General features: G+C 46.7%; 2 protein-coding genes across 11 annotated transcripts in view; both read right to left on the reverse strand.

Moving 5' to 3' along the window:
* ZFAND4 (zinc finger AN1-type containing 4) overlaps window positions 1-8,791 on the reverse strand; it is a 48,099-nt gene extending 39,308 nt beyond the window's left edge. For 2 of the 4 annotated variants that reach the window (XM_073353013.2, XM_073353012.2), the window contains exons 1-2: window positions 2,592-2,810; window positions 1,677-1,976 (exon numbers count right to left, since the gene is read on the reverse strand). In XM_073353013.2, the coding sequence (XP_073209114.1) occupies window positions 1,677-1,860 (184 nt within the window). In that variant the 5' untranslated portion in view covers window positions 1,861-1,976; window positions 2,592-2,810. Of the gene's footprint in view, window positions 1-1,676; window positions 1,977-2,591; window positions 2,811-8,614 lie in introns of those variants that run through there. The other 2 variants (XM_073353016.2, XM_073353015.2) reach the window with 2 other exon arrangements.
* Window positions 8,792-10,377: 1,586 nt separating this feature from the next.
* LOC140914646 (WASH complex subunit 2C) overlaps window positions 10,378-25,832 on the reverse strand; it is a 53,897-nt gene continuing 38,442 nt past the window's right edge. For 4 of the 7 annotated variants that reach the window (XM_073353009.2, XM_073353006.2, XM_073353008.2 and 1 more), the window contains 6 exons: window positions 24,965-25,090; window positions 21,585-21,647; window positions 20,757-20,969; window positions 16,839-17,444; window positions 16,090-16,258; window positions 10,378-10,881 (listed from right to left, as the gene is read on the reverse strand). In XM_073353009.2, coding sequence (XP_073209110.1) covers window positions 10,742-10,881; window positions 16,090-16,258; window positions 16,839-17,444; window positions 20,757-20,969; window positions 21,585-21,647; window positions 24,965-25,090 — 1,317 coding nt within the window. In that variant the 3' untranslated portion in view covers window positions 10,378-10,741. The remainder of the gene's footprint in view (window positions 10,882-16,089; window positions 16,259-16,838; window positions 17,445-20,756; window positions 20,970-21,584; window positions 21,648-24,964; window positions 25,091-25,832) is intronic. The other 3 variants (XM_073353007.2, XM_073353010.2, XM_073353011.2) reach the window with 3 other exon arrangements.

The following is a 25,832-nucleotide window of genomic DNA, read 5'->3' on the forward strand; positions in this document are numbered from 1 at the left end:
GTAAGTGGTACTATTTTTAACGATAACACAACCTTTAGTGACAGTCAAATTCTCATTGTGATCCTCCCACAAGTTAGACATGCCTAGCGCAATATGCCTATTCCCTAGCCTCCAGATTTTTTCTGCAGGAAATTCAAGCTCCTTTTCCTCACCACCTTCAAGGACTTCTACAGATTTCCATTTTCCTTACTCTTCTTTCTCCCTATGCACCACCAGCTCTGCTCACCTTAATATGCTATTTCCTTCTTCCACTTACAGCTCCAGAACTTTTCCTTACATACTGCCTCCCCTTTTCCTCCTCTTCTTGGAGCAGCTCTCCTGCTCCTGTGCATTAAGCAACTGGACTCCCAGCAGAAGCAGTACGTCTCAGTCAAGGGAGATCATGTGATAAGCATAGTGACTATCAATGCAGGTAACATATTCAAAGTGGATGTTGGTGGAAGTGAGCAAGCTTCTTTGTCCTACTTGGCATTTGAAGGTGCAACCAAAAGAAAGACCAAATGTGGAGGTGGGAGATCTTATTTATGGTCAATTCACTGTAGCCAATAAAGACATGGAACCAGAGATGGTCTGTATAGACAACAGTGAAACAGCGAATGGAATGGGAGTAACTGGACTCCCTTCCCCCAAATCCCTTAACTCACTTGATTTGGCTAGCATTCTGCCACACATATTTACTCTCCACCACCACACTTGGCAAAGATGAGAACAACAAAAAACAAAAACAAAAAACCACACATACCCAAACCTCTTCCTCCACTAGTCATACAACCCATATCCCCACATCCTCCACAAGAGGTTTAAGAACTTATGAAGTCTACTTAAGGCCTTATCTACATGAAGGAAATTCACATCTGTATAGCTACATCGGTGTAGTTACACTGGTAAAAACTCCTAATGTAGACATGCTAAACTGGCACAAAATGGGGCTTACAACAGCACAGTTGACTCTGGTACCAGTGCAAATCCCTCTGTATACCGGTGTTGCACAGTCTACATTAGTAGTTACACTGGTGCAAAGCCACTAATTTAGTTGCACCAGTGCAAATTTTCATGGAGGTAGATTTAATCCTTAGAGTTAGGCCTCCTGGGAGTGAGGCCGTACTTCACATGATGCGTTAGATTTAATAATTAACAATAAGTCCCCATCCACTGAATAAAGTCTTTACATACTGGAGAATAAGATCAGCATAAAAGGTGTTTTAACTTCAACACATGCAGCAAATTTGTCATTTTAAGAAAAAGCAGAGTCCAACTCCTGACTATACCTAGAAACAGTTAGTGAACTACAGGCAAGACAAATCAGCAGCTTCTTCACATTAAAACTCCAATGCTTTAAAACTTTAGTATGTGAACCAAAAAGTTGTGTCTAAAATAATCCTCTGACACAGTGAATAATAGTTCCAAAAAAGGAGAAATTGTTACAGTTTTACTAGTGATAAACTGTGCCCTTATAATACCTTAGCAGGATGTACAAAAACAAAGAGGAGTAAATTACAAGAAATGTCAGAAGTCTCTTTAAACCAGAGGTTACTAAACCATTTATGTACAGCATCACCCAATTAATTCCCTATCTTGATCTTCAGCACAATTATAATTAAGGGTCATTTGCAAATTGACTTTTCCTTTAAAATGATATACAATGTGCTGACTTTATAAAGGAGAGAGACAAGTACCTTCCAATCTTTGAATTTTAGCTTTCACGGAAATCACGGTTTCAAAGGGAGCCACTCGCAGCTCAAAGCACGTTCCTGTAAGCGTCTCAATAAAGAGCTCCATAGTTTCATAAAAAGGAAGTTTGTAGTGAAACGGTCCCACGTTATCATCATTGAAAAAAGGAGGTTCTTTCTTGTTGGCCATTACAAAGGATTTACAAATTCCTTGTGGAAAGATTAGTTTGGAAACGTCGCAGACAACTGTGTTCCAGCTTTGAAAACTGGTAACGCGTATTGCTGTTCATGTTTCAAATGTTGCACCTAAGGAGAACACAAGGGCAGTTTCAGCAATGGCAGGATGCGCTCTTTGGCAAACAAATCGCTCGCTGCTGACTTTTAAACCCAAGGAATCATTGAATAAACTGGCGGTTAAAACCCACAAGGCAGGCAGCCGGGCGGTGAGAGAGAAGCGTAACAGTGCTAGGTTAGCAACACCACCGGAGATAAAGCTCTAGCTCCGGGAGAGGGATGGGGTCACAACAGCCCCTCCACGAGGTGTGCCTAGCACGTGCCTAGGAAGCGCCCATCCCCCTGGTGCCAGTGTTGACCCCGGCCCCAGCCGAGGAGGGCGGTGCTCGCTCCGCGCACGCAGAGCCCCGGGCTGGCTCCTGACAGCAGGGCGAGATCCCTGCCTTGAAGGGCGCCCGGGCAGATCGGCTCCTGGGCCCCGCGCCGCCCGGCTCCGTGGGGGCTGCGGGGCCCCGCGGGCTGGGCCGGGCCGAGAGAGGCGCCTGCAAACAAAGGAGACTGCGATCCCTGCCGGGCGGCCCCAAGCCCTGCGCAACTCCCCGCCCCGCCAGGAGAGCGGCCCCGGGGGCAGGCGGGCGGGGCGGGGCGGGGCGGGCACCGGTGGGGGAGGGGGGCTCGGGGTCTCACCTGCCGCAGCCGCCAGGCCCGCGCGCGGGGTAGCGGGAGATGAGCGCCAGGCCCCGCCCACCGCTCCTCACGGGAACCCGCCGCCGGCCCTGGGCGCCCTCATGGAGGAGCTGCCGCCGGGAGAAGGGGACAGACAGGGAGGGGGAGCCACCCCCTCCGCCTGCGCCGCCGCTAGCTCCCTAAGCCACCACCGCGCCTACCTATCCTTTGTGACATCCCCTCCCTCCCACTGACCAATGAGGCGGCCGTTCTTACAACCGCTGCCCAATAACGTCGCCACAGGGGCGGTGCTTCTGTAACCAGCAGGGGCGGGTGTCCGCCAGGCCTTAGCGCTTCCTGCTTTCTGCTTGTTGTGGTCGTTACGAGGGGAGGGGAGGGGGGAGGAGGAGGAGGACCCGGATGCAGCCTCTCCCTCGCTAGCAGTAGTCACGTGACGCCGTTCTAACTTGGTTGCCTCAGGGGCTGATGGGAAACGTAGTTTCAATGGTGCCAGGCTCGGTAGAGCGGGCAGTTATATAGGAAATCGACCACTTCCACCTCTCCCCACCCCCACACACCGCTTCTGTCCGCCATAATTAAGCAATGCCCATAGGCAGCAGTTCGGGCAGAGCTCTTTGCTCCTATGTCATCAGCCCCTGCTTCATAGGGGAATAGGTACCAGATATAACCATGCTGCTCTAAGGCGCTGAACCTTTAGAGACAAGCACTCTCACCCTTACCACCTCTTCAAACAAAACTCAGCATGTGATTTACAAAAAAAAAAGTTTGGCTCTGCTGAGGTTCAAGCTCTTCTTCACTGCCATGAAGGACTGAAATGTTGGGGGTTGTTTTATTTCAGGTTTCAGAGTAACAGCCCTGTTAGTCTGTATTCGCAAAAAGAAAAGGAGTACTTGTGGCACCTTAGAGACTAGCCAATTTATCTGAGCATGAGCTTTCCTGAGCTACAGCTCACTCCATCGGATGTATATCGTGGAAACTGCAGCAGACATTATATACACACAGAGATCATGAAACAATACCTCCTCCCACCCCACTGTCCTGCTGGTAATAGCTTATCTAAAGTGATCATCAAGTTGGGCCATTGCCAGCACAAATCCAGGGTTTAACAAGAACGTCGGGGGGGGGGGTAGGAAAAAACAAGGGGAAATAGGTTACCTTGCATAATGACTTAGCCCTAGTATTTTTTCATGCTTTGTGTGTATATAAAAAGATCTTCTACGCTTTCCACAGTATGCATCCGATGAAGTGAGCTGTAGCTCACGAAAGCTTATGCTCAAATAAATTGTTTAGTCTCTAAGGTGCCACAAGTACTCCTTTTCTTTTTGGAAGAAATAGGTAAGGGGGCTCCATTATATATTTGGTATATAGGAAACTGAGAGGCAAATAGGAGATGCATTTAGAGAAGGAACCCCGGTCTGGGCTCTTGTGGATGTGGGTGGCCCCTACATCACATCAGGGGTTTGTCTTATCTCCATCTCTCTCAGAACAGAGGGAGATACCCTTATTTAGTCCCCCATTGTTTGTTTGGAGAAGCAGACAAATACCCACTCATGGGGCTCTTACCCATGTAGGAAGAATGAAAAATCCCCAAGCAACATGGTTCTCTAACAGGAGTCACAGCTGCTCACACCCCCAGGGGAATAAATACTAGTATAAGCAAGAGGAGAATTGGGTCCCCAAAGTGTGACATAGGTGCTGTCTCTTGATGTTTTACATAGCATATGTTAACATATATGACCATATAAATATACCACACTACACATTGTGCTTATGTTTTACAAAATATTCACCCACAAATCACAAACTCTTAGCAAGCTATTCAGAGAAGGTGGATCTAGCTTATAATGTCTGTCAAAACCAGACATTTTGGAACTGGAAATTAACAGCCTTAAAATAAATTCATGCAAGGTCAGCTATAACTCTGAGGCTCCTGGTATAGTGCCCTAAGCCTGGCACTGCTGAACCAAGTCCATTTTCAATAAGATAGTAAACAGCTCACTTCACCCAGAAGAGCCCAGAAACAAAGATTGGTTTCTTGGCAGCACAGTTCACCAAAAGAACAAGGCAGGTGTAGTTAGCACCTGTTAATAAACTAACTGCTTCACTTTTTTAAAAGGTGATTAGTTTACCTTTTAAATTATGCACAAGTCAGAATCACTGTAGCTCTCTGGCTTCATGACCAGTTAATATACATGCCTGAATTACACACGATTTCTCACCAGCATAGAACGACATATCCTCTTATACCCTATTTGGAAGGCTGTAAACTGAGGCTTTAAATATGCCATGGACCCTGGACACTATCCTTCCAGGATAGTTTGTGGACCTGTTTTAGCAGGCATTAACTGACCACCAGTTAATGGTATTACAAATGCAAGGTTAATGTTGTGGGGTCAACCTAGGCTGAGCCCAAGGGCAAACCAGAGCTGGGACAAAAGTCTGTAAATGCTATTCAAGCCACTCCACAATTATAGTAATTAAAGTTAAAACAGCACCACACATCCAGGGGCAAGGCAGACTGGCAAAGAAGTGAGGTGGAAACTGCCCCTGCCCCATGGAGCAAGCGAGACCTTTCATCTCTAGGGCTACCAGTCCTTCACTTGCATTGTAAGAATAAGCTCTTTGGGGCAGGGATGTTTGTGCGGTGCTTGTACAACACCTAGCACAGTGGGGCCCTGGCCCATGACTTGCGCTACTGCGATACAGAAACACTTTCTCAGCAATACCAAAAGATTCCGATATGAATAACTGAGAGGAGGAGGAAAAAAAACCCATTTGATTTCTTGAAACCCCTTTAAAGCCTTTATAATGCAAGGGAAGGGAATGAAGGTGGAACTCCAACATTGTCACATCTCTCTTTCTGCAGGTCAGATATGGGCATTCCCATAAACCCGGTGATGACATGTGCCACCGAGCCATTCACACTGGATTATGACACAAACCAGGGAGACAGCGCTAGCTCCCTTTTAAAACCTGCTCAATGAGGACGCCCACGTTCTCCTCTCTACACATTTCAAACTGTCACTATTATGCCTGTTAATGTTAATGGAGCGGTTGTCAAGGTAACAAGCACAACTCTTCAAGGTTTGCACTGGAGCTTCCCCCTCCGCCAGATCCTGCTGTTGCTGACTCCTGACCTCTAGCCACATTCTGAATGTTACTATCAGTCATGCCAATTCAAGGGCTGGGCGGGATAGAAAGCAGCTATCCCGAAATTAGTGACAGCCACTGTCCAAGTTAGAAGGTACAGGAAAGCTGAGCATCCGTCACAAGAATCACTCTTGCAGGAGTGTTTACTGAGCGACTGCTCAGAGCGTTTCTTCCTACGCTGACAGCTAAGGCAGAAGTAGTATTTTGATTCTGAAATTGATGCAGATCAGAAAGCACCTTTCACAATAAGAGAACAAAAGCAGGTCTTCACTAATGGGCTGTAGGCAGGATTTGACACTCACCCAGCTCACAAATGAAACCTTCCACATAATATAGACACACACACACACCCCTACCTTGCTCTTCTAGGACACACTAGTGCAGGGGTGGGCAAGCTTTTTGGGTCGAGGGCCACACTGGGGTTGCAAAACTGTCTGGAGGGCCAGTAGGAAAGGCTGTGCTTCCCCAAACAGCCTGGCCCCCATCCCCTCCCACTTCCCACCCTGACTGCCCCCATCAGAACCCCTGACCCATTCACCCCTTCCTGCTCCTTGTCCCCTGACTGCCCCCTCCCGGGACCCCCTGCCCCTAACCTCGCCCCCCCCCCAGGACCCTACCCCCATCCAACCCACCCTGCTCCCTGCCCCGACCCCTATCCACACCCCTGCCCCCTGACAGGCCCTCTGGGACTCTCACACCTATCTAACTCCCCACCCCCCGGAACCTCTGCCCTATCCAGCCACCCCGCTCCCTGTCCCCTGACTGCCCCGCCAGAACCTCCTGCCCCTTATCTAACCCCCCCTCCCGTGCTCCCCACCTACTTACCATGCCGCTCAGAGCGGCAGGACTGGCTTATTGGAAAGCCTAGGAGGTGTGCGGGTGCAAGCGGTGTCATAACTTCAGGGGACAGTAGAGGAGGGGCCAGGGGCTAGCCTCTCCAGCCGGGAGCTCAAGGGCCGGGCAGGATGGTCCCGTGGGCCAAATCTGGCCCACGGACCATAGTTTGCCCACCTCTGCACCAGTGCTTAGGTTCTGTTGTCAAAGCGGAATACACTATATTGCGCTGCACTACTGGACATATAGATCTATTTGCTTCCTTTCTAGGGGCACTATCAACTAGTTTAGGTCCAAAAGCATTGGTTCAGAAAGCAGGGGAATTATTTTACAAACCTAAGGTGATTACAGCTTTTTAACTGTTTTTCTGCAGGCTTGGAAACCCAGATACACCAGTATTGTGCTGAGGCAGGAGAACTTGTAAGTGAAAATGACCAGTCATTTCACTATCTGTCTAGGTAGTTCTATGGCACCCACTCCTATAGTGCAGGAGTGTCCATTAACATTAATGGATTCGCGGTCAACACCTCCGTGAGTTATGGGAGTATTACAGAGTGGGAACTGAGACAGAGAGAGTAAGGGCCTCACCCACAGCTCACTTACATCAATGGGAGTTTTTCCATTGAGTTCCAGTTTTTGGATCATAAGTCAAATAAGAAATCCAGGGCAGAGCAAGAATGTGAATGATCCTTCGAAAGCAAAAAAATTCACCTATTTCAAGTCATGCCAGTGACCACGGAAAACTTTAGTTACATCTGGACGCACATCCCTGGTGCCTCAGAGATAAAGGGATCATTTCACCCTTGCTCAGCATTACAGATTATGAAGGTCCCCAGACTAGCCTAGCAAGGCTAGAGCACTGATTTACTATTTTATTCATGGGACTGTTTTTATGCCAACTCCTGTCGTACAATCCTACTTTCTAGTTAGCTGTAGCGCTCCCTAGGTTCTATTTGCCTGGGTGTTGGTAGAAACACGACAGCATTGTGATGCTGTGCCAGCTCAGCACGAAGGGCTGCACGGCAATGAAGCATGAACGGCATGCAGAAGAATGCCATTCCACCACTTCTCGATGAACCAAGATAGGCTGAGCCTGTAGCTGCATACTGCCACAAGAGCTCAGATGCAAAATGACCCAGGCATTATTATTTAGAGTGCCCTGAATAACTATGGAGCTGTATATAGGACACAACAACCGGTGTCTGCATTCAGGAGTTCTGAAATTTTAATGGATGTTAGATTGTCATTAAGCATCCAAGTTTACCATGAATACTGCCAACTATTTCATTGCTGATCATTTAAGCATAAAAACTCCAGCCAGACTGAGATCATGGGCACCAGCTGGACAAAAACCCCTTTCCCTCCCCCTGCTACCCTGATCTTTAGTGATACTGGAAAGGATAAGGCAGAGAAGTTATCATATCCCTGCTCAAGGAAGTCAGCTGAACTCTGACATAAGCAAGTTGTGATCATGCAAAGTTTTGAGGTGGCAGCTATTTCAGATTTAGAGTGTTCTTTGAGTCCACATGCTGAAAGAGGCTGCGCTCTAGACCAGATCACTTACAAATTGACAAAAATTCAGAAGACGCTTTAGAATGTCAAGTTTGGTGAGAAATGCAAAATTCACACGAGTTTAGTATCAATTCTCACAGGATAACGAGAGAGTTAACTGGTGACCTACCTTTCCAGCTTCAGATCTAACTGAAGTTCACACTGGATCTTTTTTTTTTTAAAAACATCCAGCTATCTTGCTGACAGAAGTGGATTTTTACACCCTTGTGGAGTGCAGACTCTAGGATTGTGATGGAGACTCAGTTACTGACTCATTGCCATGGGGCTGCCTAACAGATAGGCGTTGAGTCACTCAGGATTATATGGTTACACACCTGGGCCCTTGTTCTTAAAGCACAGCAGATGCAGAGACATTTAGGGGAGGAATGCTCAGACATTACCTCTACTGGAAGGTTTTCAACGGTTGTATAGCTATTGCATCAAAAAGCACTACATTAAAAGAACACTACAGTGGCAAAGTCAAGCACCTGAAAGTTAGGAGATAGATAATGGAATTAACACCTCTCTCTTCTCCACATTGCCCAGGCATCAGCAGATGACTCAAGGAGACACTCTTCCTGTTCTCAGTTTTGGTGCCCAGCACCCTGGCAACCCCACCAGCCAGGAGGAACAATTGTAGGGAAAGTCCAGCTCATTCCCTGCAGCCTGGAGATGGAGCATGCTCAGTCACCGTGGCGATGGCGCATAGCCAGTCCAGTCACATATAGGAGATGAAAAGGGGACAGAGCACGCTGAATGCAGATAGAATCTAGTTTGCACATGCTCAGTAGATACTTGTTAGAGGCTTATAACTGGGCCAAATTCAGGGAGACTTGCCCCAGGGAGGGTAAAAAGCACATCTGACACCAGGGCAGCTCCCCTGCCAAAATTCCAGCCCCTGCTTCCAAGCCCAGAGCTCAACTTTCTAATGGCACAAATCTGAACATCCTAGCCCCGCCCCTTCCCTAAGGCCCCCATCCGCTCACTATATTCCCCCTCCCTCAGTGGCTCGCTCTCCCCCACCCTCACTCACTTTCACTGGGCTGGGGCAGGGGCTTGGGGTGCAGGAGGGGGTGAGGCCAGGGATGAGATGTTTGGGGTGCAGAAGGGGGCTCCAGGTTTGGGGGGGTCTCACCTTTGGCAGCTCCTGGTCAGTGGAGCAGCAAGGGCCTAAGACAGGCTGCCTGTCCTGACACTGCGCTGCACACACCCCGGAAGTGGCCAGCAGGTCTGTCGGTAGTAGGCAGGGGGGGGGCATGGACGCTCCCCACACTGCTCTCGCCTGCCACAGGCAGCACCCCCCAGCTCTCATTGGCCAGGAACCAGCCAATCAGATTGCAGAGCCAGTGTTCGGGACGGGGGCAGCACGCGAAGACCTGTGCTCCCCCCCTGCACCCGCCTAGGAGCTGGACCTTCCAGGGTACAGTGTGGTGCCAGGACAGGTAGGGACTAAGCTGCCTTAGCACCGTAGCATCACCGACTGGCGGTGCTGACTGGCGCCGCCAGTGTCCCTTTTTGATCTGGTCTTCTGGTTGAAAACCAGACACCGGGTCACCCTACCAGAGGTCCTAGAGATTCTCAGTGATTCCAAACATTATGCCCTGTAGATGGGACACAGTTTATACCATTGACTAGGTGTGCCCAGTGACATACAATAAAACAGAGTTATCAGGTAACACATTTAGGGCCTGACCCATGAGAGGTGCTCAGAATCCTAACTTCAGTGAGAACAGCAAGTGCTCAACATCTCTCAGGTTCCTGAATAATTTCTGGGCTCTCCAATTACTTTCATTCTTCGTTAACTGTAAATGAGCTTTAACGGGGGGGGGAGGGGGGAAGGGAGGGAAGATGACTGCAAAACAGTCCCTCAACTGCACAGTGCCACAGCACCAAAGGATCTTGTTCCTCCTCCCACTAGTACCAATGGAAACTTTGCCTCAGTCCAATATTTTTCAGCAGCTTGCATAACGTCATGGGCAAAAATCTGTTCTCCATTCTTCTAGTTCTTACTTGGCACCCTCTCCTCCAGGAGGATTTATCTATTAAGCACTGACAACATGCTCCAATCTGTAAGAGACAAGAGGTAAAGCTGCTCCCTGATGGGAGGAACTGACATGAACTTACAGGATGCTCCCAGCAGACAGACTGCTGACCTAATGAGAGCTGTGGCGTTGGTTTTCCCCATTTTTGGATCTGGAGGCAGAGTCTGCTAGCAAACAGCAGAGCAGAAAGCAAAACAAGCACAGCTGGACCTGGTTCAGCAGACACCATTTACTATTTCACAATATCAGTGATTTTTTCTATAGATCTGTTCAATAAAAGAACTTATACTTTGTATAATAGATTACATTATCACAGGTATTGCACAAGCTATGTCATCTGGGCAGCACTGAAACAGGACTGCAGAAAGTTATGATTGGAGAATCTTTTTACAGTGTTAGGCGTGATTAGACCCAGTGCAGGGAAGAGATACTAACCATGTAAAGTGGGGAGCCAGTCATATGAATGTCCACGGTTATCCGATTCTCTACTCAAAGAGAGCTGACATAAGAGTACTAGTACTGGACTGGATAACCTCGCAGAGAGGGCCCTCTCTCTGCAATGCCCACCATTGTTTATTGGCCTCCAAAGGCATTCAGTGGGTCATCAAATGTACTAGATGCCTTGCTTTCAGATTTTGATTCAGAGGCTGTCTGTGAGGATCGGCCTTTGGGGGTGGACGCCTTGGCTTGGCTGCTAGAGGAGAAGATATCATCTAGAGAAAGAGAAAAACAGTGATTGAAAAGGAGAGAAGCTGCTGCCAGACGTAAGACGTTACACAGAAAAATCCCCAGCACGTAGCAGTTACTGCCAAGGATACTTTGCTGATAAATGCTTTCCTGCTGCTTCTGACATGAAAATGTATTTGTGAGGGCATATGGGGGAGCTTTTAGCTGTCTGTTTTTACCAGGTATAGTCAATGAGAAGGAACAAAAGAAATCCTGATACTTGGCATTTATGCCTGCCAGAGATCTCAAAGCACTGAACAAGCACTAAGTGAAGCATCACAATGCTGAGTTAGGCATTACATCCATTTCAGAGATGACTAAGTCACTTAACTTCTCTGCAGCTCACCCAGCACCATACAGGAAGCCAGTGGCAGAACTGGGAGACAACTTAAGAGACTCATCCAGTCCTGTGCTTTAGAACCATTAAGTCATACTTCCTGCCTACAGATTTGCCCTTTGGAGAATGTATTATTCATGCATTCACACATATGGGTTCTACTGATTAACACTTTTCATCTCCTAAGTGTTGTACAAACATTCACATTCCCCTGGCCCACTAAAGCATTCCTGCGGCTGGCAGTCTGGGAATACCCAGGTTCAAAGAATTAAGAGACTTTTTGCTAAAACAAACAGCAAAAGTTGCCAGCATTGTTACCCAAGGGAGCTGGAAAAGACTCACACTTGGGGAGGAACTTTTACTACTGTCACTGGCACCTCTGGCTCTGCAAATCAGGTACCTTAAAGCAGTACTGTGAAGTGGAGAACGTGGTTCACCTGGGATCAGAACAAGGATGGATTTAGAAATGCATTTAGTGGCACATATGGATCACAGGCACAATGGGAAAGCGTTTAGAAACATTCTCAGGGTTAGAGGAGATGGAGGTTTAACAAGCCCAGTCTCTTTCACAGATGCTGTTGTGCTCATTCACATGCGAGGCAGTGAAACTCATGGGGCCATTAATACTTTAGTATGGAGTTTATTAGTTTCTTCTGTTGCTGTTGGAGTGACCCTAGACAATAGGCCAGAGCCAGCTCTCTCCCCCTCACCCACCGCAGGGTGGGGTGTCCCATCTGGGCAGCGGCAACATAGATAACTTCAAAGCTCAGTAGGGTTCACCACAGGTGGTTGCTGATTGTGGGGCTGTATTGAACATATGGGATGGACTTGGCCCAAATGCGTTTGGAGGGAGGGAAGGAAGAGGAGAAGAAATGCTGAGAAGCAGCTGGAAAAAGAGACCACTGAACGATGGTGGGCCTGAAAGATCAATTACAGGTTAATAAAAGGTTACACACAGCTAGGGCTTGGGAAGTTTCTATTGTTCGATGGACGTTTGCTGCATCCTCTCCACTCTCCTATGCATTGGTGTGGTAAGCTAGCATCTGTTTACAAGTCTGGCACCAACTCAGTGAGTCCATATTAACCCAGGTGCACACAGAGCATCTGTGGAACCACATGACCAAGCCCCTCATCTGGGCTCTGAATGCTGAAGGTTAGGGACACATGGGCCAGAGATCAGGGGTGGACTGCCACTACGTGCCACTCTGCCTGTGCGAGAAGTCTATTCTCGCTGCCCTCCCCCTCCGCTGCACATAGCCACTGCTGTAATCATAGGAATATGCAGCTTTAATCCAGGATAGAATTTCAGCAAAGGAGAGCAGTCTAGAAAGGCAGCAGTATGGAGTAAATCCCAGTTGGCAGCCCTCCAAAATAAGCCATCCACGAGATTAGCTTCACAGCCATTTAGGGTCCTCCCGGCTTCCATGGGAAGTATAGTGGGTGCTATAAGGAGTGAAGTTACATCCCTAGCTTACAACACAGGGACTAAAAGAAGGGGAGGAGGAGGAGGGAGCCTGCTCTCTGTAGCAGGGAAAGCAGCACTACTTGCAGAGGAATGCTCAGTTCCCCAGGAGGCAGCATCCTAAGCACAGGCGGAGACAATGTCCAGAGGTTTTTCGGCAGCTGGAATACCAATCAGTGTTGGAAGGGAGGCACTATAAGGATCAGAAGGATGGCTTTAACACAGTCAGGGTCCCGACACCCACAGGGGAAGATGGGGGTCTGCACTCCAAAGAATAAGGAATTGAATCAACTGGTTGTATATAATGCTATTGTGTGTAAATATAGGTCAAGTAAAACATGTAAAATGCTGAGCTTGGTGGTCATTGGGAAGAGCGTATACAGGTTATGGTTCTGAATGTAAGTGGGTATATGTGTGTAGAGCATGGTCATTGTAACAAAGGTCTAACTCCCCCAACCTTGCAGCTGTCAGGAAACAGTCAGGCAGGCAGGGGTACCTCCCAGGCCAGTGGCTTACACAAAACTAACTCCCAGCATTGTACAACCCAGGGACAGACAAGGGCAGACCATGAAAGTAATGGAAAGCCATTGGAATGGAAAAGACAACCTCAGTCTTGGAAAACTAAGGAAGGAGGGTGTTTCCCCTGCCAGGTAGAAAGAAACCCCCCGCTGCAAACCCTGTCAGAAGGGAAGGGGTTTGAAGTGAAGACTCTCCATGTAATGCAGAAGGTAAAGCGTGAGGTGGTATCGTTATGTTCATTGTCTGTGTAACTTGTCTGCGTTGCTTTATCTGACTAGTCCACCTATTAAATGAGCTTTTTTGTTTATTTTGAGCCCCAAGCAGTTCTCTGTTGTGCAAACTGTGTGGCCTCAAGTGGACTGATAACTGGGGGCAAGTTTCACTCCTTTGGAGTGGTGACAAATTAGAAAGGAAAAGTCTGAGTGGTTGGTAGTTAAGAACTTGGGGGGCAGATCTGGGAAGCCTTGGGACCAGACAGGTTATTGTGGTCACCCTGCCAAGGAGTATACGCTGTTGGGAGACAGGGTGAGACGATTATGCCTGTAGGCTGGCGACTGGTGTCAGGGCTCTGAGCCATAGCAGCCTAGCATGAAAGCAGCCAAAGTTACAAGGCTGGTGGTAAAAAGAAAAGGAGTACTTGTGGCACCTTAGAGACTAACCAATTTATTTGAGCATGAGCTTTCCTGAGCTACAGCTCACTTCATCGGATGCATACCGTGGAAACTGCAGCAGACTTTATATACACACCGAGATCATGAAACAATACCTCCTCCCACCCCACTGTCCTGCTGGTAATAGCTTATCTAAAGTGATCAGCAAGTTGGGCCATTTCCAGCACAAATCCAGGTTTTCTCACCCTCCACCCCCCCACACACAAACTCACTCTCCTGCTGGTAATAGCCCATCCAAAGTGACAACTCTCCCTACAATGTGCATGATAATCAAGGTGGGCCATTTCCAGCACAAATCCAGGTTCTCTCACCCCCCAACCCCCATACACACACAAACTCACTCTCCTGCTGGTAAATGTGAGCAGGAGAGTGAGTGTGTGTGTGTATGGGGGTGGGGGGGTGAGAAAACCTGGATTTGTGCTGGAAATGGCCCAACTTGATGATCACTTTAGATAAGCTATTACCAGCAGGACAGTGGGGTGGGAGGAGGTATTGTTTCATATTCTCTGTGTGTATATAATGTCTGCTGCAGTTTCCACGATATGCATCCAATGAAGTGAGCTGTAGCTCAGGAAAGCTCATGCTCAAATAAATTGGTTAGTCTCTAAGGTGCCACAAGTACTCCTTTTCTTTTTGCGAATACAGACTAACACGGCTGTTACTCTGAAGGCTGGTGGTGACAGAAGCCCTTACTGGTCTGGGTAATCCGTAAAACATCACAGGGTTTATGGGGAGAGATTAAAGGAACTAAATAGGTGCCTCTAGGCTAAGCAATGAGTGAAAGTGGTTGTGGGGCAGGGGAACATAATTAGTTTACAAATACATCAGAAACTAGGAGTGATTGGGTGCAGTTCAAAAGACAGCATTCCCAGCAGGAAAGGCTCAACAGGCAGTGACAGCCTCTGGTAAAATGCCACGGTGGGCATTGCTACCAGCCCTTAGCTAAACAGCAATGGAAGATGCTATGCCAGTCCTGTTCTGGGGCTGCCAGGCTGATCAAAGAAATTCAAGTGTCTTCCCTGAAGTCCTGCTGGTGCATTGAAGGCAGCACTACCTAGTCTGGAGCACTGAGCAGCTGCCCCTGCATGATCCTTCATTTGGAGGTGCTGTGCCCTTAAACCAACTGAGAACGAAAAAGATGTAAGATCAGGGTGAAGGTACATTCATTTACATGGACATTTCTGACTTGTGCTCCAGGTGCCTCAGTGCCAGAAATGCCACTGCAAACAGTGAGCTATAGTGCTGGAGACTGCAGGATAACTAGAGCTGGGTGCGAATTTTTAGACAAAATGGCTTTGAGTCAGAAATTGTAAATTCATCCAAACTGAGACTGTTGACTGGAGAACGCTCGATTCTGACAATTTTCTGTTTGGAAACAGTTTTGAAATTGTCAAGACGTCCCATAGTTTGGAATGAAAGTAGTTTTCTTTATCAGGTGCTTTCAGATTCATTCTGTCCGAATTTCTATGAATACATTTTATGAAAAGCTCTTGTGAAACCATGCTCAGTAGCTACAAATTAAGGCTGGATTTTGAGAAGCACTCAGCACTGAGCTATCTCCACTCTCTTTGGAGGCAATGGGAGTTTTACCATTGACATCAATGGGAAGAAATGGGCGTCAGGGGTGATTGGCTGCAAGTAATTGGAGTGGGACTTTCAAAGCAGTTTATGCTGTCCTCACTCATTGAATAGTACCGTACACAGAAGAACAATTCCCCATTAAAATAAATGGGAACTATTTGTCAAGTGAGGTACTCTTCTGTGAGAGAAAGGCCAACACAAACTGGCCTCTAGTGTAAAATATTTTAGACTGCTGAGCAGACAGACACTGATAAAGACAGATATCTCTGCTATGTATATCCAACACAGAGAGGGAATTGGGGGGGGGGGGGGGGAGAGAAGAGGAGTTGTCACAGTGTAAGATGCAGCCATCTGCTCCATTCCAACATTCAGTCTCCATTCCCATCTCTCTTTAGAGCAGATTAATATTTAACCCCAAAATACATTCTCCTAACTGTTTAAACTCTATAATCACTTGGAGTTTCGTGCCCAGAGGTTAGAGGCGGATGGTACTAAAAGTCTTTTCAAGTCCCTTTTCATTCCCCACCCCCTCTACAGTTCTAAAACCCATTCTTTGTCACTGGGGGATTTAACACACGGCTGAATCAAGACGAAGACAATCAAGTAATACCAAGAAGGCCCTTACCCATATCATCATCAAATATGGATTCCACCTTTTTCTTGGTCTTCTTTTCTTTTGGTTTTATGGTGAGAGCCGCAAAAATGTCAGTGTTATCATCAAACAGGTTAGAATCCAACACACTCTCTTTTGTTCTGTTCAGAGGTTTAATGGCTTCTGTTGCGAATATATCATCCTTGGAGCAAAGCATAAATTGTACAGCATCAGTACAGGACATAACTGAGTGTTCGGGTTCAGCTACACCCAGCAGTAGAGAGTTGGAAGTCCTGTAACTACCCTGGGCATCGTAACTCTATCAGGTTAGGCTCAGGTCTCCAATTTGGCATGGGCAGAGATCTAGTCATTGCTGATACTGCACAGGCCAAGTGCAGGATATGAGAGAGCAAGGTTAAGGGGAACAGACAGGCCCAGGATGGGGGCCTCATTCCTGCATTACCATCAGTGCTGTTGTGTAGCTCAGTAGCAGCAGTCAGGTCAGAGCGGGAGCTAAGCATTCCCTTAGCAGGGAGAGAGCCAGGTCTCCTCAAACGCACCTGCTGTCTGCCCACACGCCATCCCTTTTACCCCATGCTCTGGTAAGAAAGAGTGAGATTTAGAGGACAGCATTTTCTACAGACCAGGCCTCATGCTTAGCCTTACTTGACCCACACAGGCCCCATTCCCCTCTGTCCTGAAGGCAGAATGATTTTGCCCAAGGCCCTAGTGATACATTTCCTCCCTTTCTATTTAGAAAAAAAGAATAAATCAGCCATTACCTCAAAGATATCTTGAACTTTCGGGTCAAGGTCTTGCTGGGTGGTGGGTTTCAACTCCTTCTTCCTCGCAGTTTTCTGACTAGTGAAGAGATCTTCATCCTCCAGGAAAGAGATGGGGCTGCTTTTCTTGGACACTTTCTGCGTTATGGGCTGGAATAAATCATTGCTGCCCTGATTGTCCAGCACTGTCAGAGCAGGCTTCTTCTCACCACCTTTAAGGGGCTTGCTGGCCAAGATCTCTGAGGTTTTAGCTTTGGCTGCTGGCTTCGACACTGAATTTTTCACAAAAAGATAGTCGGACCCAAACAAGTCATCCTCTTGGCCTATGCCTTTACTAGAAGGGCTTCCAGCCATTCCAGGTGACAGGCTACTGCCATCTGTTGGCGATGGCAGCTTAGCTGCCATAATGTTTTCCGTGCTTCTCTTAGCATCTGGTTCAGCAGTGCACAGCTCCTTTGCATCCACTAATGCAGAGCTCTGCTTGGGGAGCAGCAGCTGCGGCTCCTCTGTGCTGTTCAGCTCCTCGTTCTCACTGGACTCTTGAGCAGCTAGCCTCCGGGCTGTCCTGGAGGGAAGCCTTCGTTTGTTCATCACCTTGATCCTGCTCTGTGAGAAGAGGGAGATCAGGTTGTGTTAAGGGCTTGAAGGGAGGCATGCACTTGACAGAGACCCTGCTCTCCTCACGTTCTATCTTCCCACGTTTTATTCTAGCACATGATGGGGACCCGACGACCCCCCAAAATCTAATCCCAGCTCTGAGAAGATTTTGTAATTTGTTACATGAACATTTAATGAACACTAAGGTAAATTTAATATTAGAGCTACCACACTCTGCAAACTTTCATATTGCCTCAGCCCCCACTGTGAGGTAGATCGGCAGCACAAGAAAAACGAGGCAGACAGACAAAGCAGAGTGCTCAGGTCACAGAGCGAGTCAGTGGCAGAATACAGAATAAAACTCAGGGCTTCTGGCCCTCAACCTTGTGCCATAACACAAGACCATCCCATAACAGTATTAACCATCGCCAGGAAACACACTGTATCGAGGTCAATGACCAACTTGAGTCCATTGGCTACTGTTCAAACTATCAACTCTTTGCACCAGGTTACTTAGTTCAGTGCAGAGAGCTTTGCTTGGCAGTTATTGCTTAATTAGCATTAGTCACATTACACAAGCAAAATTAACATGAGTGAAGTGTTGGTATGATGGTTCTTTATTGTCTTGGATCACAATCCTGCAGCAGTCTTGCAGTAGGATTTTGACAGAATACTGTATTTAATTTTTTTAAATTTTTTCTCTCTTTTTTTTTTAAAGAACATAATGGCCATACTGGATCAGACAAAATGCCCATCTAGACCAGTGTCCTGTCTTCCAACAGTGGCTAATGCTAGGTGCCCCAGAGAGAATGAACAGAACAGGAATTATCAAGTAATCCATTCCCTGTCATCCATTCCTAGCTTCTGGTAAACAGAGGCTAGGGACACAATCCCTGCCGATCCTGGTTAATAGCCATTGATGGACCTATCCTCCATGAATTTATCTGATTCTTTTTGAACTCTGCTATAGTCTTGGCCTTCACAACATACTCTGGCAAGGAGTTCCACAGGTTGACTGTGCGTTGTGTGAAGAAATACTTCGTTTGTTTTAAGCCTGCTGCCTATTAATTTCATTTGGTGACCCCTAGTGCTTGTGTTATGAGAAGAAGTAAACAACACTTCCTTACTTACTTTCTCCACATCTGTCATGATTTTATAGACCTTTATCATATCTCCCCTTAGTTGTCTCTTTTCCAAGCTGAAAAGTCCCAGTCTTATTAATTTCTCCTTACACAGAAGCTGTTCCAGACTCCTAATCATTTTTGTTGCCCTTTTCTGAACCTTTTCCAATTACAAAATATCTTTTTTGAGATGGGGCGACCACATCTGCACACAGTATTCAAGATTTATATATAGAGGCAATGTGACATTTTCTGTCTTTTTATCTATCCTTTTCCTAACGATTCCCAACATTGTTAGTTTTTTTGACTGCTGCCACGCATAGAACAAATGTTTTCAGAGAACTATCCACAATGACTCCAAGATCTCTTTCTTGAGTGGTAACAGCTAATTTAGACCCTATCATTTTATATGTATAGTTGGGATTATGTTTTCCATTGTGCATTACTTTGCATTTATCAGCATTGAATTTCATCTGCCATTTTGTTGTCCAGTCCCTCCTGCTTATTTCAGATTTTTAGTCATATGATCCAACACCAGAACACAGATTTTTCCATTTTAGCTGATCTTTTGAATTTCATTTATTTGAAGCACAGCCTCCTGCAGTTCACACTGCTGCAAAAACCTGAAGGCTTTATTCTAGCCCTGTAGTACCGTATATAGGAAGGGAGATTTTGCAGAGCCAGGGGGAAGGTAAGGGCAGGCACCGACATTCTCCATGTTACTGAGCGCTACCCTGGAGCGGAAAGCCGAGCCGGACAGGTTTGCTGTGTCTTGGGGCCGGGGGTGGGGGGGGGTGTCTGTATTTGTGAGAGGAACATAGTAGTTATACGTCGGCCTACCATGGGATGTGGGTCTGTGTATTAACAAGGGCGTGTTTGGAGAGTAGCAATCCTACATGGATGGGAGACGCGCTTTAAGACTGATCCCTGTACAAGTGGGTAGTTTGAAAGGGGAGGGAGAATGCTGGGACAGTTGCTTTGATTCAGCCTTTGGGGGCAAAGAACAGGGGGTGTATTACTTTAGGACTGTTTTGTATCTTAGGGAGTTTAAGATTAACCTATAAAAGCTCCAAGAAGCAACAATACCAGGTAAAATAGCACAAAGGGATCAATGAAAAATATTTCAGTGTGCTCTCTCTCATACATCTATCTCAGATCGGTGTGGGAAGAAATGAGAGTGGAGGTTCCCCATCCTAAAGAGAAGTCTGAGGTTGGGCAGCCCATCCTCTGTGGCTAGACTCAGGTGCTACAACCTCCCCCCTTTACAGATCACGCTGCTTATAGCATTAGAGAAGGGTTTTCACAGGTCAGTGCACGTGGCACTGGAAATAAGGATTCCTGCAAGGCAATGGATTAGTGCTAATGTGTAAGCGCTGCAACCCCATCAGTAATAAGGAGTCATATCATCCATTATTATTATAGCAACATCTGCTGCATCCTTTTAAATCCTTGTGGCTTTCTTCTGCTTCTTGTCTAGTAATGATCAGTCTAGTTATGATAGAAAAAAATCAGTATTAAGACCCTTAGTTATCTTGTTCAAGTCATTTCTGTTGAAAACAAGAGATTTGTGGATCCATAAACCCCCACATTGAAATTCTAGTTGCTCGGTTCAATTCCATTTAAAGACCCATTAAACCCTTAAGTACAATATGGTATTTACAGTCAATAAAATAACGGCATGAATGGAAAACCAACTACTCAAGAGAGAAAGAGCAGTCACTTCAGAGCAGCAACTTCCTCCTCCCACAGCAGAGTTAATTTATTGCTCAGGCAGGAAGCAAGAGCGAATGCCCTGGAAAACAATGTTCTTTATCCACAGAACAGGGACAGCACTGAAAGTAGCATCACCGGCTTCTTCTGTAGCCCTTACAGTGTTTCACGGAGGGATGCTGCTCTCAGTAGTAGAATGGAGTTGTCTCCCAGCTAGATCTGGCAGAGAGTTATGCTGTAGTACAGCTGCTATCCTTCCGTGGGCTAAACAGTGTTGTGTCACTAGAGGAGGAAAATCCCCTACTTCTGTAGAGCCCGACTGAGCAAACCACCCCTACATGCAGCAAAGTACTTAAGGCACGGGCCATAAAACCCACTAATTTTTAAGCTCACATAACCACTGCTCAAACACACAGTTCTCTACTGAACTTTGATATCAATTTGACTCATTCTCTCTGTAAGCACCTTAGTACCTAGGCACAGAGATTACCTTATTAGCACTGTGCAAGGTATCCACTTGCATGGGATGATCAAAGCTCACACCAGCCTCCTCACGGTTTCCTACAGCAGAAAAGGTTTCAGCACTTTGTACACCATCCGGCTCATGCAAGGGAGTCTCCAAATTTGGCAAAGCAGGCTTCACACTGGAGATCTTAGGAACTTCACTGGGTAGTAAAGCTGCTGGGTTAATAGCTAAATTAGCCTAAAAAACCACGAACAAAATTGCATTAGTGTTTCCATAGACACAGCCAAGCACCAAAGAGACAGCATGGTCTAGTGGGTAGGGCACTGGGCTAAGACACAGGATTTCTGAGTTCTATTCTAGCTCCGCCACTGACCTTGTCCAAGTCACTTCACCTTTCTGTGCCTTCCTTCCCCCGCCCTTCATTTATCCTTTACCTGTCTCAGTAGGTTTATAGAGCGGTTAGCAAATGGGGCTCTGATGGGAGGCTACTGTAATACCGAATTATGAGCAATCCATGGCCGATTGTTCAACAAGTTTCTGTACATGCTTGAGAAATGCAGTGCTGAAGAAAGATACAGTAAGTTAGGGAACAGTCCCCCCTCCCCCAAATCAGATGAAGAATTACAGATACCACTGCCCAGAATCAGCCTCCACAGTGAGCACAAGATAAAAGCATTAAACATGCAGTATATAGAAAGCAACAACTGAAAATCAACTGCGTCTGGAGAGAGGCCTGGAAGATGAGGCAGTAAAAAGGAGTTTTTGAAAAATAAAGCACCATTAGTGAGGCGGGGAAGTTATTTTTTTTTTTGAGAGAGAGAGAAAAAGTCAAAATGCCAGTAAAATAATTACTTGTAGTTTTCCAATCCGAGATGAGGGCTCTTTGGTTTTAATGGGAGCAGGACCTGTGGATTTCTGCACAAAATTACACTTGATTAAAAATCTTCTGGATAAAGGAGATTGAAATCTTCACTCCAATTGGAGCCTGCATTTTAATATGTCTAGAGGAAAGAAGCTAGTTCTGGTCCCCCCGACTACTCAGCAAGAACTGGAGAGGTGACCTTGCAACGAACACTTGGTTCTCACCATAGTGCTTTTCATTCCCAAAACCCACACAATTAACCCTTAACTTCATCTCCCTATGGCCCCCTAGGCAAGAAGCTATTGCCTCGTCTTGTCCTGGTCCCCGAAGGCCAACAGCATATAGCTCCTGCCTACATACCTGACCTGATCTCCCTTCACCTCCTCCCACACAGCATCTTGTCACACCAATGCTGCCAGCTACATTACTGCCCTCATCTTCTCTTTGAGGCAAGTGGACATCTCTTTCCCCACTGCCCAGTATGTATGGAACACATTCTTCAAGTATGACAGTCTAGGTTTCCCTCTCCTCATTCAATTCCCTCCCCAAAACTCACTGCTGCCAAGCAGCCTAGAAGCAGCGAAGGGAAGGATAAGTACCCAATTAAAAAGAGCCAGGCCATCAGGGTATGTACATGCCCTACATATAACTGCACCAACTTTTTGGCACCACCCTGTTCCTCCTCCCCACATCTGTTGATAACCCACTCGTGTACTGTCAAGTTGATTGCTCTCGAGCGCAGGGGCCATGTGTTTGATTACAAGGAACCTAGCACAATTCGAGGTGCCTGAAAAAGACCCCATTGGCTTTCCTCATTGCATTTCCATCGTCACATTGCTGCTGTCAGAGCCTCAAGTCCTTCTTCATCCTCACAACACTCCAGTTTTGCCCAACAATGCAAAGGCTGCTTTATAATTTTTAGATCCCACTTTACGCTAGCTCATGCTCAAATCCATCCATTTCCTACACCATCCCCCTTGCAGGCAGGCGGCTCTTTAAACAAGTGAAGTCACAATATATCAGTGTACCCAACTTTGTCATCGCCAGTAAGCTGGGCCACCAGGAGGCACAAGGAAACTCTAGTCTAGATCACTAATATTCAAGCTGAAAAACAACAGAGCTAAAAGGGACACAACACTGCAGTTCAGGCTGTTTTCTTGTTCCATTTACTTCAACTCAAAAGTGAGTTGACAGCTTGGTGATATCTTTGGATCAGCATGGCTACAATAATACTACATACAGCTTGGGGATAGATCTGTCCATGTCAAATTGTGAATTCCAATTGTATACGCCGTTTGTGACTGTAACCTCCATTGCAAATGGGGGACCATGGGCCTTGATGCTCGGTGGACAGACTGTGTTGGAGCAGCTGTGAGAGAGCAATTAAGGGCCATCAACACAGAATGGCTCTTGCTCACTAGAACAATGGGTTTTCTCCAGCAGGGCCAAAGACTTAACAACTTTATTTGAAGAAGCCTGAAGGAGGGACTAGGGCCTGAACCTACACCCAGCTTGCAGCACATTGAGAAACAGGGGACAGATTTAAAAAAAGGGGTGCTTTCTCTATGTAAGGGAGGCCAGACAGGAGCAGAAGCAAGACCACCAAGAAGAGCTTCCTGGCCCAAGGACTTGGCCCAAACCCAAGACTCACAAGAGCGGTGACATCAGACTGAAGGCAATTCCCCTCAGGAGTGTGTTGCTTTCTATAGATCCCTAACACTTGTTGGCTTTTGTAAGAGTGAAGAAATCCCTTTGTTAAGCCCATGAGCCTTGCTTTACCACAACGTGGCCCCTGAAGGGGTAATTGGGCAACTAGAGCTGCCACAGTTAGGGGGACTCTTGGGAAGGGAGAAGGGGACATGTTTAAGTAACTGGTGGCTCAGGAGGGCCAAGGCACTGGTTTTGGGGTCTAAAGGGAGCCAGACTGTGAGGTGCTGCTGCCCAAGAAGGGAGTCAGAAATGCCCCTGGAGTGTTCCCGAGAGACCCAGCGCTAGAAAACAGCGACCAGTCACTGCCCAGACCCAGTGGGGCTTAGAAGCATCTGGGATCCAGCAGTTAGGTCTCCTCAGGCTGGGCCAGTTTACAGAGGCCAGAAAAATGTGTGCTTCTCAGGGCTTGTCTACACTACAAAATTAAAATCGACGTACGTTGACATACAGTCACTGCAGTAATTAAAGCAGTGATTCACATCCACGCTTACGCCTGCTGTCAAGAGTGCGCGTTCTTGCCAGTAGCGCTTCCAGTGATTGAAGTGGGGCACTGACAGCTGAAGCCCAGCCGCCCTGATGTTGACAGATTCAGCTGTCAGCGCTGCAGTCGAGGGGGGGCCAGCTGTGAGCCCAGCGCCCGGCTGACAGCTCAGGCGGTTAGCACCGGGGCAGCTGGGATAGGGCTCCAACTGTCAGCCCCACTTGGGGCTGACAGCCAATAGGCGATGTAAGTAACTCAGTGTCTACATGGACACTGCATTGCCTGCACTACACCAACAAAAAGCAGTACGCCTCTCATGGGAGGGGGAGTTATGATGTATAGCAGGGGACTTACTTTGGCGGAAGCAGTATTGTAGTCTAGACACTGACATAATTAGGTTGACATAAGATGCCTTGCATTGGCCTAACTCTGTAGCATAGACCAGGCCTCAGCATCTCCACATCAGGGGTGTTCCAATTACAAGTAAAGAGATGCGCTAACTGCCAGCCCTGCAAACTCACCTGGGGCTCCTCCCTCTAGTTATAAGATGCTACGGCTGGAATCTAATTGATAATTCTGTTGCGGCACAAGCCAGAACACAATCCAGCTGCCTCTCTGAGCTGCGTTGGCTCTGCAGGACCAACAAGAGTAGGAGTCTTATTAGCGGACAATAAAATTCAAGACAGGGTGCTGAACACAGGGGAAGGATGCAAGTGTCATTGGGCAAGAGTCTCTTCTTACCCTAACCACACTTTAAAGCTCACGTCCATGAGAGAAACTGAGATTTATTTATTTAAAGAAAATGCAAGCGGGAGAGGAAGGGTCAATAAATCTTCATTTTTCACTAAATCATTAAGTCAATGGGCCCAATTCTCCATTGCCCTGCACCTGGCGTATTCATGTAGCCCAGGGCTAAGCAGGTGTAATACACTACTGTTCTGATTCAACAGCATTTTAAACCCAATGACAGAGAATGCCTCAACCTTTTAGGAAAGGGAACTGCTGCTCTAGTTTTCCCAAGTACAGTATTAAATGTAATCTTTATGAGTTACAGCAGATCATGCTGCTATGCCACAGACGAGGCAAACAGTCAGTCTCCCTTATCAGTTTACACTAACAACAAAACCAACAAACCCTCTTCTGCTTGCTTTGTTTGAACCATTGATCTTAGATGCTTACCTCAGTGGTTTCTGGTTTAGGTCCCTCATCTTGTTTGGCACTCAGCATATTCTGCAGACCCTTACTGCTCTCCGTAGAAGGGCCAGAGCTGTCCTTTTTCACTACTGTTTTCTTTTCTGCTACTTTCTGAAATTAGAATTTTTTTTTTAAAATGAGTCTGCAAAAATATTTTATATCATCATTTTCTTTTATGGTCAGGTAAAAAACTATAGTTTTCCGCATGCTGTCTATCCCTTCCCGCACCTTCTAAATTCCAGTCAAGTTTTTCTAGCTTGACGAAAAGCTAACTCCTAACATAACATAAATCCCTCACATATAAGGCAGCAGGAAGAAGGGCTGAGGTTTGGGGCTTTAAATACGCACACCCTCTCCGAGGACTGGCTCTTTGCTTGGTTTCAAAAAGAGTTGATAAAGTGCCAAATGCTCATAATTTTGGTAAACACGACCCTAGGTGTGATTATTAGTTCAGCGCACCCTTTTCCAAATAAGTTTGCCAACTTTATATCACTTGAAAGTTGGGAATGTTCTTACTGATTTTACAGCTTAGCTCGTTTCATGGACTGAGACGTAAAATAAGATTAAAGAAAGAAAAACGGGTTCAGTATATTTTAAAGCCTAAGAATACTTAAAGTTAGCAAATGCATTCTGAACTGCTCAGAGTTTAACAGAGGCCATCCTGAACCCTGCTTGTCTGCTGCTGCTTATGCTGTAGACCATGCCATCCCTGATTGGTCCCTAAATGACGTGCCTGGAGTTTGTCATTGAAACCAACCTAAGGCCTTACATTAAGCCAAGCTGCAAAAGCTTTCCAAGGACATTATTGCGGGGGAGGAGGGTTCTTCTGAGTCATGCACAAAGATAACTACTA

Source organism: Lepidochelys kempii, chromosome 7, assembly GCF_965140285.1.
Source record: "Lepidochelys kempii isolate rLepKem1 chromosome 7, rLepKem1.hap1, whole genome shotgun sequence".
Taxonomy (NCBI): domain Eukaryota; kingdom Metazoa; phylum Chordata; order Testudines; family Cheloniidae; genus Lepidochelys; species Lepidochelys kempii.